We start from the raw sequence: 14,897 nt of genomic DNA, 5'->3' as shown, positions 1-14,897 counted from the left end.
TAAATATTTTTATATTATCGACAATTAAGATATTTTTATCTTCCAAGGTTAATTATACATTTTAATATGCTAGCATTGAAAAATATAGAATGAATAGTAGCGTAAAAAATTTGTATAATAAAGTAAGAGAAAAAATTGTTGCCATTATTGAATGGAGGTCTACACTTTCTCCGTTATATCTATTTACAGTTAATACTAGTTTTTGGTAGGAATAAATATTAATAAGAAAAAAAAATATAATTATATTGTCAATCATTTTAGGTTATCAGTTTTTTATCTTCAAAAAGATTACCAACTTCAAATTTTAGTATTTGCTGCAATTTCTATTTTGTCATATGATATATTACTGACACCAACAGATGAAAATTCAGTAATAGCTCATATATTTTTATGGCCTTTTCGTAGTTTTTTTAGAACTACAGCATTTTTATTACTTTGTTACTCTTCTAATGAATTAAAAGAAGGTGATAAAGAATATGCTTGTTGGTCGGGATATATAGCTTTACTACTATTATTAATTAATCCAGTTTGGGTTTATAATAAAACAACTCAAAAAATTAAAAATGGTATTTTCATAAGTATAGATGTATGTATTGTAAATCCACTAAGTAAAATATATGCAGCTGTATATTATATTTGCACATTCAAATTTTTAAAAGGTTAGTATATTAAAATTATGTAATTTTTTTTTTATAATTATTATATTTAGGTCTATCAGAATATAGTTCTCGACAACTTTGTCGCGCTAAACAATTATTTATCACTGTTAATAATGATATCTCGGAAAGATTAAAAAATAGTTGGAGGTATATAGTTTCAAAAATAGATTATTATTTGTATGAACCTATGAAAAATAAAGCTATAAAAACAAAAAATTTTGTATATTATTGGTTATTTGCTGGTTGGTGGCCTTTACTGACAAATTTTTTAGATTCTAAAATTGGACAACCTGCAAAAGATAAATATTACAAATTTGTTAAAAAAGTTCAATATATTGTTTATGGATATTGGCTTTCTCCGGTCGTTGAAAAAGCTAAAATTATTCTAAAAAAACAAACCTTAATGATATTAATTTATACAAAAAATCTTAGTATTCAGCTTGGTATTTTTCTTAATAATTTTGTTATATGGCCAGTTTTAGTTTGGGGATACAATACTGCATTAGTTCCAGTTTTTAGTGTAGTTAAAGAAAAATATCGTATTGTAGAAGATAATGTTTTAATTTATTTTTTGGCTCCAGTCTGTCAAACGGTAATAAGTGCTGTTCCAGAAAAATCACCTTTTGTTGAGGATAGTGATTTAGAGTTAGATGATTTCTTACCTAATGAAGATGATGCTGAAAGTAATGCATCTTGGGATCCTGATGATGATGAGGCAAGAAGAAAAGAAATAGAAGCTGCTTTATTGGCAAAAAAAGAAAAAATAAGACAAAAAAGTGCACGGATAGAATTTCCTGATTTTAATGATTTAGGATCTAGTGATGAGGAATTTATGTTTGACAATTAAATAAAAACTAATCTTAAATAATTATTTTAAATGTGTATAAGTAATAATATGAGTAATAAATATAAATGGAAAAAATTGTTTAACAACTTTATTCATCAGATTCTGTAAACAAAAACAATAATTAACAATAACGATAGTATCATAATGTTTATTCTTTTGTTTCACGAAGACGTCTGATAGTAGATCTTACAGTGGCTGCAGTAACTGTGCTGTAGACGTAGGCTCCTCCGGCAACGGTTCTGGTGCATTTTGAGCATTTCCAGATACCAACACATGTACGTTTCATTGCTTCCTAAAAAAAAGCAAAGTTAATTGATTAGATAAAAAAATTTTAAATTACCTTTCCACAGAAAAGACATGTATATTTAGCATGTTGAGTGACTTCCATCTTTTTTACTTGTTTACGAAGGGAAGCTCCATAACGGGTACCGTATTTTCCGGTAATTCCAACCTTCTTTGTACGTTTAGCCTTAATAGAAAAATTATCGTTAATAATTTATTTATTAGGAAAAAACTTACCATTTTTGTTTAATATAGTAATTTTCCAGAAGAAAATTCAATCACCAAGTAGTACGAAAATACATCTTACCAAAGGAAGAATGTTGTAAACAGGATTTCGTGGCAAGATATGAGTTGTGGTATGTCAACTTTATTTAATGAATATATATATCATTTTCTAAAATATATTCTTTTTTAATGATTATTTCTAAACATTTTTATGCACAATCTAATATTTAAAAAACTAAAAAAGGATTAATTTTGTAAAATAAACAAAATTAAAAATTTTTTTTTTATTAATTTGTCTATTTATTATTAAATACAAAATATATTTTTAAATTATAAGTTATATATTTCTTTTAACAGAAAAAGAAAGTTTTCAAGTAATTAATTTAAAGGATAAATATCCGTATTCTTTAATTTCGTAATTTCTTTTTTTCCATGCAAAAAAAATAAAAAGTATAAAAAGTAAATGTGAAATAAAATCAACAATCATTGAATATATGTATGATGAATTTGTGTTGATTATTGGAAAGTGATTCAGATGGATGGCCTCGTATTTCGTCAACCCAATAATCTCTATAAAAAAAAATAAAATAATTATCGAATATTAATATCTAACAAATCAGACGTACCATAAAAATTGAATTTTAAAAATATAATCATTAAATTAGTAGTTCCTGTGCCAAACGCATGAAGGAGACCTACTGAAAAGATAAATGGAAAAAGACGAAGACTATCGGTATTGTAAATTAAGATAGGTGTTATGAGAAGAAATTTTGCCACAGCAAAAACTGCCGTCAATTCCATAAGTGTTTTAGAAGATTCTAGTAATGGATATGTGTGTTTATTAATATTTTGACATACATCTAAATACCCTTCTTTAGTAGTAGCAATTAATGAAATATTTTCTATAGCTTCAAGAATATCACTCTGTGATAAGTTAAATCGTGAATATCCACAGCCCATGTTATCAAAGAACAAAAAACCTTTTCTTTTTTGTTCTCCATAAACATAAACATGAGTTTTGTCAGTTAATTTAGTAATATCAATAACATTAACTATATCTAATAATTTAAAATATAAAAAAATTAAAAAAAAAAATTAAAAACAAACCATGAGTTCTTTTATTAAAATTAATATTAGCAATTTTTCTTGATAAAATTTCAAGAGTTCCAACAAGAATAACAGCAATAGCAAGTAAACCTCTTGCAGTACATGCTTTCATTATTTAAAAATAAATAAAAATAGAATACTACAATGAATAATATATGAATAAAATGTACTTCTAAGTAGTAGTTACGTTTTTAGTTTTTCAAATGTCAATTAACCGCATTTTTATAGATTTATATAAAAATAATTTTATAATAGAAATTAATTTGTAAAGGGAGTTTTTTTTTTCATGTTATTATCTATTAATGATAATGATCAAATGTATTTATATTAAAATAAAGATAATTTTTTTTTTGTCAAATTTTACCTTTTATTTTGTTTCATACTTGTTTTGAGTTTATTTAATTTTTTCTTTATTTATTGATGTGAATAAAAAAAAGTGATTAAATATAGTGATACTTTATTTTAAAATTTTCTAATACTTTTATCGTAAAATTTTTTCAACTTTAATTAAGTATTTTATGTTTTTTCACGTAAATTATGGCTATAAAATATATTTAATAAATGATTGACTTTTAGTGTTTATTTATTCCTAAGTTTCACTTTGATTTTAATCTTTCTTCATATGTCCTTTTTGTTTTTGTTTTTCTTTAATAAAGTAATTTTCAATGAAAAATTTGACAAACAGGACTCCAAAAGTTGCATATATGAAGAAAGCTAAATACAGATTTGGAATACTTTGTTGACATGGAATATTGTATTGTGTTTTAACTTTATAAACATAAAATGTTACAGCAACACCAAGAAACATTTGTGTAGTTTGAATTGTCGTTACAGCCATTGAAATAAATTTTGGAGGACGGATATTTAGAGCAGTAATAGCATAATAACTATACATAAATGAATGAGCAAAATAATTCATTGTTATAAATACTTGCCCTGGAGCTGTATGTTCAGCTCCAGAATGAACTGTATAAACAAGGACAGCTGCGTGATGATAGTAATGTAAAAATATTAATGGCTTTTTACGTAAAATTATAAATAATGTATCACCTAATTCTACGACTTTAGAAATACAAAAAGCAAGTGACCAAAAAGCTGCTACACTATCAGGATTACATGAATGGCATATTGACCATGTAAAACCATGAGTATACCAATTATAAAGAAAATCCTAAAAAAAAATATTTTATTTTATTTATTTTGACTTACTTCAGCAAATCTTATAGTTCCTATAATAGAAAAAATTGCTAGACTAAAATTCCACAAAAATAATGAATATTTTAGTTTAAATGGTTCTCTTTTTTTCATTACCTTTTGTAGTAATTTAATAGCAATAAAATATAAAGTTGAAATTGTTATTGAATGATACCAATAATTTTGAAAAAATTTTGTTTTTTCAACTCTATCTTCAATTTTTTCAAAAGGTAAGGCATATTTATATACGTAATTCGAATGTAAACTATCAGAGTTATTATTTCTATATATATCAAAATCATTTAATCCAAATAATGTAGAATCCATCACTAAAAAAAAAATATTGTATTAATATTAAAAAAAATATTATAGTAAATTAAAGTAATTAAAATATAAAATGCATTTACTTTTTTTTCCAATTGAAAACTTCTTTTAATTAATTATTATAAATAATATTTATTAAAAGTAACAAGAAATAAAAATATTGCTAAAATAAAAACAAAATTAATTTATTAAATAAAGGATCTGGTGGTTTTAAATATATAAAATGATTTATTACTTATGTCCTGTTCGAGAAAAGATATGATAAAATAATAAATTTATTTATATATAGTTAAAATTGAATTCTCATGGTGTCTGTGCGTAACAAAGTACAAAAGATATAAATTTTATTTGATACATCATTTATTAAGAAATGTATATTTATAATATAAGATTATTAAATTTATGGTGAAAAACACACCAGATTTTAGTGAAAGAACAATCATATCACATATCAAGATATTTTAATTATTTTAATATTATGTAGTTATTATACTTTTAAATAAACTTTAAAAATTCGTGCAACTATTATTTAACTAATGGGATATAAAAAAAAAATAAATAAATTTGTATATATTAATAAAAACAACATAATTATAATTTTTTTTTATCAAAATTTTACTTAAATACTACTATTTGGAATAAGACAATAATGAAAGTGACCCTTTTAAATTAATGATAAATATTTGAAGATGAAAATCGGTCTGTTAAATAATTCATTACATTACAACGAAAATTTTAGAAGACAAGACTAAAAATAGGACACGAAATATGAAAGAATAGAAAACTGATTAATTTTGGTATTTCAAATATCATTTTCGAACAATAAGTTTATATATAAAATATGTACAACAAAACTTTCATTAAAAATTTGTTTTTTTTTAGTTCATAAATATTATAAAAAAAATATTATTATCTTTAATATTAATTTGAATAAAAAAGTATCATTAGATTGATTAATGAAAAAAAATAAAAAATTAATAAAAACAGGTTGTAGTATGCCGTTTAATTTATTAACTCAATTTTTCTACTACTTTCTTTTATATATAATTCCAAAAACTGGGGCAAATTTCTTGAAGAGTCAAGTTAATGATTGTTAATATAAAATAAAAAAAACCCTACAATTAAATATTTATTTACTATAATAACTATAAAAAAAATATGAAATTAGTAATAAAAAATATTACTTAAAAATGTTGTTAAAAAGAAAAATCATAGTCAAAATTATGTTCAGTATTTAAATATCTCATTTTCACCTATGCACATTCATCTTCATTTACTGTCATATCTGGTATTCCTAATTTTATTCGAAATTCTCTACCAGTTTCTGGACAAATGAGCTTTCCTTCAATTACATTTAATTCATATAATGCTGTATGTACCTGAAAAAGAATGTTAACGTTTCTATAAATATTAAAAAAACATACTCGTTCAAGGAAATCTCTATTTGTATAAAAGTCTTCAGGTACCTCTTTAGGTAAAATATCTCCCTCACCACAAGCTTCTGCTGCTTGGCGTAAGACTTCATAATCAATTTTACAATACATTCTTTTGACAGTTTCCTCATCAAATTTAGCTGGTGTTTTCTATTTAAAAAAAAAATTGAAAACGGATATTTTTATTTTATTAACATACCTGAACATTTGAAACTTCCAATTTTAATGGATATCCATTTTGAACACCTTTAAGAAGTCTTGATGACAATAAATTATGAGTCAGAAGCTTCATTTTTTTTAAACTAAATTATAAAATTTTTTATAAAACTTTCCACATTTAAGTTAGAAAATATACTATACCAATATTGGTCTTCCAAAGAAATTGATTAATTGTTTGCCTCACTTTTTTAAAATAACACTCTTTATGGAGAATTTTATATATATATATATTTTTTTTTAATTTTTTTGTTTTTAATTGTAAATATAAAATTGTTTTTATAAAAAAATACATTTTAAAATATTTGATAATTTTTAATAAATATAATTTAATTAAAAACTATATATCTTTTATTAATAAGTATTTTCATGGATTTTTAAAAATTTTAATAATTATTTAGCTTTTAAAACAAAAAAAAATTTATTTTTATTTGATTACTAAAAACAAATTAATTAAAACTATAATCTTTAAAAATAATATTATAATGAAAGGGAGAAAAAAGAAAGATGAGAAGAGAAGGTCTGTCAACTTTGTATATGTAAATCCATAAAGTGTAATTTTTTGTTTAAAAGAAAATTATTCTTTTTTTGTTATAAATAAATTTAAAATACTAATCATTCTAAAAGTTCAAAGTTTTAAACTGGTAGTTCAAAGTTTCATATATTTGATTAATATTAAAACAACAAAAAAAAATATGTTTAAAGAATCATTTTCCCAATAAATAAATCAGCATGGACGATTATTTTGTTTTGTTCTTCTTTAGTCCATTTTTATTGTAGAGTTTCTATTTCTACAGGGTTGAGTTTTTTTTTTTAAAACATAAGTTTAAATGTTCTGTTGAAACGATAAAGTGTTTTTTTGATAAAATTGTAGAAGTGAAATTAGTTATATGATGATAAATAACTAGTATGAATTATAAATAAATAATAATAAATATTTGTGAAAATAGGATAATCCTACTCTATGTGGATCATTTTGTAAGTAAAAGCACAAGTTTATTATTTCTTAATATCAAAGTTTCACAAAAATAAGATTATCTAAACTTTTTTCATTTCCTTATTAATTTATTTTTTGCCAATTTTTATTAGTTTAATCATTCTTAATTTTTTAATTGTAGTATTTAAAGAAATTGTTTATTATTAATGATTGATATGATTAAAAATATTTTTATTAAATGATAACCCAAAAAACATATATTTGTTATATTAATGAATACAATCTTCCGTTCCAATTAACAATTAATTTCAATAATTTAAATGAATTTGAAGACAAAAGGTAAGTTAGAAGAGGGGCATAATAGTAGTATAATTGCTACTGAATTATATTCGTCATTGATAAATAATTGTTATGAATGAAAGGAAATAAGAAGTAAAAGTTCTTAATCATACTCAAAAATTTTATATATTTATGTCATTTTAAATTTGGCATTTTTATACTATTATAATTTTGGCATCTTGAGACGTTTTCAAAACATAAAGTTTGAGTATAATTAGAAAGTTATTGTATAATATTTAAAGCACATTATAATGATCTATTCATGATAGTGTATTAAATTTTATTTATTTATTTTTGTATAAAAATTATATGCATTTTTAAAAAATTAATATATTATTTAAAAATATTATTATTAAGAGTATTTTTTTATTTCAATGTCTTTAATATTTCTTTTTTTTTTTAAAAAGTCACAACATTTTTTTAGATTAAATCTAAGTATGCGATTACTAATCAAAATTCCACGCTTTTTCTACTTAGGTTTAAAAAATATCATAGTACATTTTTTTAGTATTTTATTAATTCTTGATTTTTTTAGAATTATTTTAATTAAAAATCTAAATTTCTATAATGGTGGATTTTAATGATATGATTATTGTACTAAATGAAAGACTATTTGAAAAACATGAAAGATTAGATTGCTATCATTTTTTAAGAATATTACGTAATGTTCTTGTTAAACTTGACTCTGAAACTAGAAATAAATATTTTTCTCCATTTTATTTAATTATTGAATCTATAATTAAATTAGATAATATTTCATTGGCAATGCTATTAACTTTTTATTATAAAGGTTCTACTCCAATTTCATTAAATACATTGAAAAGTAAAAATGGTTTTGGAACACAAATTGAAATGAATAATATTATGAAAAAATTTTTAAAGAAAGGTTTAGCTTTTGTGGTACAAAGTGAAGATATTACTTTAATTAGTATTCTTGAAATGTTAACAATAAAAGAACTTAATACATTACATAAAAAATTTTGTAAAACAAAAATGAAGTTTACTAGATTAGAAATATCTAATGATATTATTAATATAGGTAAACAACGTAATTTAATGGGTAAAAATGTTGGTGTTGAAATAAAAAATTGTGCTATTGATATTTTATCGGGTATTTATAAATTTAATCCTAGTGTTCATAAGCTTATAAGTGCAATTATTGCATTACATTATCCTGATTTAATGGATATAAGAAATGAAATTGGTAATAATGATGATTCAATTATGGGTAAAATTGTCTTGCAATTTTTGTCAAGATCATCACAAATGCTTAACAATATTATGGATAATTCAGATGTTGTTATTATTAAATTATACTATAATTTTATTGATATCATAGAATATGTTGATGCTATAGAAATGTTAAGAAAAATTCAATTAACTGATGATGTAAAGTCAGAAACTTTTATTAGTATTCTTAAATACGCTGGAAATGCTATCATAGAAGATTCAGAAAAAATTTTAAAATGGTTAAGTGAAAATGTACCTATTAGACTTTTACAATACACAAGAGTTTCAATTGTTTGTTCTATTTTTTATGTTGCTGCTGAGAAATTTGTCAAAGTCAAAGAATATAAAATTGCTGAAAGTTTATATCAATACATAACAGAAGACAAAAACTTAATACCATTTATTGGTTCAAAAAAATACTCTGAATATTGGATTAGAAGATGTATTAACATTAAACATAATGGTAATATGAATTTTCAAAAAGAATTTTATAAAAATGCATCATATTTTAGTAAATATTTTTTGGAAGCTACAAAAATTGAAATTGATGAAAGAGAATCTAAATTGATTGATGATAAGATTAATGTTATGTTTACTTATGAAAATGAAGAAATTTCTTTACCTATCTTAAAAAAAACTGGAAGTAGTGGTGTTAAAAATCAGTTTTTTTTAACTAAAAATGATAATATATATTTAGTCAATGTTGAAAAAGCAGTTTTGGAACATTATATGTCCACGAATAAGTACACTCATGGAGGACATTTTGAAAATAAAATTTGGATTGAAACATTTTATTTAATTTTTGCTGATATTGTTTATAAACAAATTGATTCAAATATTCCTTATAATCATGAATTTGTTAAAATACACCCATTATTAGGAAGTAAAGAGTTTGTTAAAGAAAATTTAGTATATATAAGTAACAGATATAATACTTTTGTATTTGGTACCTCTAGAGATCAGTATAAAATTGTTAAGAGAAATATGAAACTTTTTTGGCATTTAAAAGATACAGATGATGACTGTATTATTTTTAAAAAACCAAGTGATTTTTTTGTAAGTTTGTCAATAATAAATTATTTAAAACAAAGTTTTTATTTAGGAATTTATTAATTGTATGAATATTCAAAATCTAACACTTTTATGTATAAATCAAATGAGTTTTAAAAGAGGACTATTTTCTGGATATCCAGATTTGGTATTATGGAATGTAGAAACACGCGATATTTCTTGTTTTGAAGTTAAAGGACCAGGTGACACATTAACATGCAAACAAAAATTGGCTATTAAAATTCTTAATACTTTCTTATGTATTCCTTGCAAATGTATAAATGTTAAAGCTCAATCACAAAATCCTTCATTTCCAATTATCACTTAACATAAAATTTATATGTTATATAAATTTTTATATATTTCAACATACTTTAAATACATGATATTTATTAATAAATTTTACAAGTATATGTAAAATATAAAGATATTTAATAAAAATAAAATATTTAACATATGTTTGTTAATATTTATAGATTGAAAAAAATAACTTAAAAATCAATTATTTATTAATAACAAAGTTTTGTATTTAATAAAGTACATAAAAACATAAATACACTATCAATAATATTCTAAATCTATCTTTAAGATATATTATTATTTTATAAAACTTCTTCTGCTTGAGGGTGCATAATTGTTGGGTCGTGCATCTGTCCTGCATACCATGAAATAACCACTCCAACTCCTTCAATCATTGCCAACACTGCTGCTCCAAGAAAAGCTGATGAAGCCATAATTGCTGGACCAGAACGACATGAAAGAAGTGCTCCTGTTAAACCACCTGATGCAATTGTATTAAAGGGATCTTCCTAAAAAAATGCTTTTAAAAAAATTTTAAATTTTTTTTACTACCTTTTTTCTAATTGCTGCTAATGTACAATCACAAACACTAAACATACCACCCCATGCTGCAAACTGAACACCAGTTAGAGATGCCTTTTTACGAACATTTTGTATTGCAGATTCAAATTTATGTCGATCTGTTGCCTTTCTGAAACCAGATATTGAATGAAATATAGAACCACCAATCAAACCCATTGTAAAACCACTACCCATATCATCTCCAATACGGTACGGACTAAAATTTTAAAATAGTAAATGCTTATTTTTTGAAAAAACATACCAAGGTTCACGTGAATATTCTTCCATTATTAGTAATATATAAAAAAATGTTCTAAAACTATAAAAATCTTTATCTTAATATTTGAAGTTTAAAAAATGGAATGTCTGTAAAAACATAATTCCAACTATTTCTCAATCTTTCGCTAAAGAAGCACTATAAATAAATGGGACATTATTGTGTATAGTGAGTAAAAAAATTATTATATGTGGAGAGTTAATTATTGAAACAAATTGAATTTAAAAAATATAATCGATTTTTTTTATTATAACTATTTATAACAAAGTAAATATTGAAAGAATTTTCTTAAAAAAATTAAAATTTGTATTTTTTTAAAATATATAAAAGAATATTTTTTATTTGTTGATAATTTTTAAATATAAGCTTTGATAGTAAAAATGTCTACATTATTTTATTTTGTTAATTTTAGGATTTATTTATTTCAAAATTATCACCAAATAAAATATATCATTAATCTTTGAATAGTCTGAGGATCATTGAATCTAATTCCCATAAATCAAAAAAAGAAATTTTGACATGACTTTCAATTGTATGCATTCCAAGTGTCTATGATTATTAAAAAAAAATGTAAATATTAAAAAAAAAAAACTTACATAAATATTACCAATTAACAAAAATATATTACCCATTCTTGTAGAAATTTCATCCTCTTTCATTCCTTGCATCTGATAATGTTTATATAATTCTTTACAAATTTTTTCAGTTTCTTTTCCAAGAAAATATGTTGCCTCAGAACTAAGAACATGTAATCCACTATTTTTCCATGAAACTAAAGCTTTTAAAAATATTAATTCTATTGATGATATATTAAGATCCATAAGTGGAAGAACTAGACTATCTACAACTTGATTCATCAATGAAACATATAAACTTTTTTTCATTGAACTATTAATTTCAGGTTCATCTTCCCATCCTTCAATATTTTTTTCAGGATTTATTGAGACATACATTCCATTACTCATAATAAATTTTGATGGATATCCAATTTTTGCTGTTAAATATGCTGGATCAAGTATTGTATGATGGAGGACAGTCCTTTTTAGGAGACACATTTGATCATTAACATTTAAATATTTCCAAAATGTTCTTGATCTCGTCCATTCAAATATTATTAAAACCATTGATCTTAACTCTTTTCTAATTCTTGAAAATTTCATTGGTCTTATGTCAGCAGATGTAAATGCTATTAAAACATCTTTTTCTTTAAAAAGTTCATCAAATTTTGGTTTTGAACAAAAAAGTATTCTCCTTCTTTCTCTTGTTTTTTTTTCTTCTTCCATTAGATCTTGTATTACTGAGTATGTATCTTGATTTATCATAGATCCGGTATTGAAATAATTATTAATGGTACCGGGAACAGTGTTATAAAGTTGATTTTTGGGAGGTGTAGTGTTTGAACAGATTTGAAGATTTAAATTATCATTAGTTACACAATTATTATCAAATTTATAAAAAGGATTGTAACAATGCACTGTTGAAGATATTGTTGTTTGACTACCAAAATATTGAGAATCTTCATTATAAACTTTATTTTCTTCTTCTAAAATACTATCTTGGGGTATTAAATATATATTTGAATTAGAAACAGGAAATACATGATTATCATTTTTAACTTCAATAATATTTCTTTCTCTAATTTCATTTGAATTAAACTCTTCTTCTAACTTTTCAATTTCCATATGATCAGTTGCTTCGATAATTTTTGTTCTATACGCAAATTTTCTTCTTCCAAAATTACATTCACGACGTGGTTGAACAGCTGAATGATAAGAAAAATAAATATTAATTATTGATTCTTTTTTTTACTTACCATTACGGTCCATTCCAGCTTCTAAACATTTCTTGTACCTACATGCTTTACAAATAACTCTTAATGCTAAAATATAACTATTATATTTAGCTAAAAAAAAAAGTTACCGTAAAATACTTTACAATTATTATTTTGTTGACAGACATAAACACGATTTAAAGTAACAGTTCTCCTAAAATATGCAGCACACGCTAGAATAAAATATTTAAAAAAAAAAAAATAAAAAATAATACCTGAACATGATGGGGCATTAAAATGGAATCCACTACTAGGAGCATCACAAATAAGACACTTAGAAATATCTTTACCACTATTATCACTAATATCAGCTTCCAAAATTTGAAAAACTCTTCTAACTGGTGGTCTACTTCTATAAGGTGTATGAAGAAAGTCATAGTTATTTGTTCCCTGAACCTCTCTAACAATTTCATACTTTTTTAAATTACTATTCTCAATAAATATAGTATTTCCTCTTTCAATAACATTATGAGAAGACTCACCAATAATCTTTCTATTATTCATTGTTTTTATATATAAAAAAAAAATAGAACTTATAAGAATATATCAATTTTTGAAAAAATTTGAAGATATATTAAAAAAATGGTTCTTATAATCAGGATGAAATACTCTTTGCATGTAAAAGAGAGAAAAATGCATGTGAAAAGATAAGGGAAGGAGAAAATTGATAAAGTTTTATCAAAATATAATGACAAAAATATTTTTTACCATCTAATAAAATCTTTAGATGCTTATTTTTTTTTCATAAAAAAATATCAGATTACGCTTAATAAAAATTTTTTTTGTTGGTAAAAGTAATATTTAAATATCTTAAAATAATTTTAAAATACATTATTTGTAAAAAAAAGTAGTTACTATTAATGTTTATATTTTTTTTTAATCCAGTATAAAGCACATTTTTTTTTTAAAAAATACTTATTTAAATGGAAAAAATTTATAATCAAAGTAAGAAATATTTTTTGATTATTATAAAACTTTAATAAAATTTTTTATATACATGTATTAATATATTATGTTTATATGATTATTTTTAATCTTATCACTTATGGGAATAATAGAAATATTAAAAAAATTTTTTTTCAACACAGCTGTTTTTTATCTTCAACATCTAATTTTTTTATTATATAATTGAATATTTTATTACAAATAAATATAAAAAATAATTTATAATTTTTCAATAATTAAAAACTATTTTTCATACTTTGGATTTTGTATTAAATAAAAAAAAAACTTTTATTGTTATATCTCAGAATATATTATAATAAACTTAAGATATATGAAATATAATTCTTAAAAATTGTAAATATGATAATATATGTGACATTTAATTCTCGTGATATTTTTTTGTAAAATTTGTTAAAAGTTAGTTTTAAAATCAATTAGTTTTATATTGTGTTATTAAAAACATATTTAATATTTAGTTATAATGTAATTTAAATATTAAAAAAAAATATTAATAAAATTATTTTAAATATTTTAATGTAATAAGATTAAATATTAAGAATGTTCTTAAATATTTATAGCAATATACATGTAGGTGATAAAAAAAAAATTTTTTTTCTGATTATTAAATTGATTTTATTGTCATTATCTTTTTTTTTATTAATATTTTTATTTAAGACACATATTATTCTTACAGTCACATTTTTCTTGTGTTAATGATAAAAAGATAATTCCTTTTTTTTAAAGGTGAATTAAAACTTTTTTATATTACTAAGTTCTATCACACTTTAATTTATGTTTTTTGCTTATTTAAAATAATATCATTGTAATGAATTTTTAAATTTATTATTATTAAACTATTGAATATTTAAAATAATATTTGAAAAAATTGATAATTGATATATACATTTATTTGATAAATCTCCTATGAAAAAGTTATACATAAAAATCAAATTTATGCCTTTTTTTTGTTTTCATTGTCATAAAATGTACCCAATGTTACTTTTTTCTTATCAATAAATCTATGACTTGAAATATAGTATATTTAAATAACTTATGAAATTTCATGCCAACAACCTATATATCATAAGATAAATTCTGTACCAGTAATAAAAAAAAAGAGTAATTTTTTTAAAGGAAATT

General features: G+C 22.0%; 7 protein-coding genes across 7 annotated transcripts; 2 read left to right on the top strand and 5 right to left on the bottom strand.

The window, feature by feature from the left end:
* Positions 1 to 89: 89 nt before the first annotated feature.
* Positions 90 to 1,506, top strand: SRAE_2000279700 (Hypothetical protein; the record flags this gene model as incomplete). The annotated part of the gene is made up of 4 exons (XM_024653909.1): positions 90 to 205; positions 262 to 659; positions 710 to 1,102; positions 1,142 to 1,506. The coding sequence occupies 4 exons, from the start codon at positions 90 to 92 to the stop codon at positions 1,504 to 1,506; spliced, it is 1,272 nt and encodes a 423-aa protein (XP_024507339.1).
* A 148-nt stretch (positions 1,507 to 1,654) lies between these two features.
* SRAE_2000279600 (60S ribosomal protein L37a) lies at positions 1,655 to 2,028 on the bottom strand (the record flags this gene model as incomplete). The annotated part of the gene is made up of 3 exons (XM_024653908.1): positions 1,655 to 1,798; positions 1,847 to 1,975; positions 2,026 to 2,028. 3 exons carry the CDS (start codon positions 2,026 to 2,028, stop codon positions 1,655 to 1,657), a joined length of 276 nt encoding a protein of 91 aa, XP_024507338.1.
* Positions 2,029 to 2,383: 355 nt separating this feature from the next.
* SRAE_2000279500 (Hypothetical protein) lies at positions 2,384 to 3,232 on the bottom strand (the record flags this gene model as incomplete). Its single annotated transcript, XM_024653907.1, has 3 exons — positions 2,384 to 2,583; positions 2,640 to 3,071; positions 3,121 to 3,232. The coding sequence occupies 3 exons, from the start codon at positions 3,230 to 3,232 to the stop codon at positions 2,384 to 2,386; spliced, it is 744 nt and encodes a 247-aa protein (XP_024507337.1).
* A 495-nt stretch (positions 3,233 to 3,727) lies between these two features.
* SRAE_2000279400 (Elongation of very long chain fatty acids protein) lies at positions 3,728 to 6,363 on the bottom strand (the record flags this gene model as incomplete). The annotated part of the gene is made up of 6 exons (XM_024653905.1): positions 3,728 to 4,291; positions 4,330 to 4,643; positions 4,722 to 4,740; positions 5,916 to 6,017; positions 6,063 to 6,221; positions 6,271 to 6,363. The coding sequence occupies 6 exons, from the start codon at positions 6,361 to 6,363 to the stop codon at positions 3,728 to 3,730; spliced, it is 1,251 nt and encodes a 416-aa protein (XP_024507336.1).
* Positions 6,364 to 8,130: 1,767 nt separating this feature from the next.
* Positions 8,131 to 10,171, top strand: SRAE_2000279300 (Fanconi-associated nuclease 1; the record flags this gene model as incomplete). Its single annotated transcript, XM_024653904.1, has 2 exons — positions 8,131 to 9,849; positions 9,896 to 10,171. 2 exons carry the CDS (start codon positions 8,131 to 8,133, stop codon positions 10,169 to 10,171), a joined length of 1,995 nt encoding a protein of 664 aa, XP_024507335.1.
* A 274-nt stretch (positions 10,172 to 10,445) lies between these two features.
* SRAE_2000279200 (Mitochondrial inner membrane translocase subunit Tim17/Tim22/Tim23/peroxisomal protein PMP24 family-containing protein) lies at positions 10,446 to 10,992 on the bottom strand (the record flags this gene model as incomplete). The annotated part of the gene is made up of 3 exons (XM_024653903.1): positions 10,446 to 10,652; positions 10,696 to 10,921; positions 10,967 to 10,992. The coding sequence occupies 3 exons, from the start codon at positions 10,990 to 10,992 to the stop codon at positions 10,446 to 10,448; spliced, it is 459 nt and encodes a 152-aa protein (XP_024507334.1).
* Positions 10,993 to 11,434: 442 nt separating this feature from the next.
* SRAE_2000279100 (Nuclear hormone receptor, ligand-binding, core domain and Zinc finger, nuclear hormone receptor-type domain and Nuclear hormone receptor, ligand-binding domain and Zinc finger, NHR/GATA-type domain-containing protein) lies at positions 11,435 to 13,316 on the bottom strand (the record flags this gene model as incomplete). Its single annotated transcript, XM_024653902.1, has 5 exons — positions 11,435 to 11,530; positions 11,578 to 12,743; positions 12,795 to 12,860; positions 12,902 to 12,985; positions 13,028 to 13,316. The coding sequence occupies 5 exons, from the start codon at positions 13,314 to 13,316 to the stop codon at positions 11,435 to 11,437; spliced, it is 1,701 nt and encodes a 566-aa protein (XP_024507333.1).
* Positions 13,317 to 14,897: the final 1,581 nt, after the last annotated feature.

This window comes from Strongyloides ratti, assembly GCF_001040885.1.
Source record: "Strongyloides ratti genome assembly S_ratti_ED321, chromosome : 2".
Classification (NCBI taxonomy): domain Eukaryota; kingdom Metazoa; phylum Nematoda; class Chromadorea; order Rhabditida; family Strongyloididae; genus Strongyloides; species Strongyloides ratti.
This window is presented reverse-complemented; position numbering and strand designations above follow the sequence as displayed.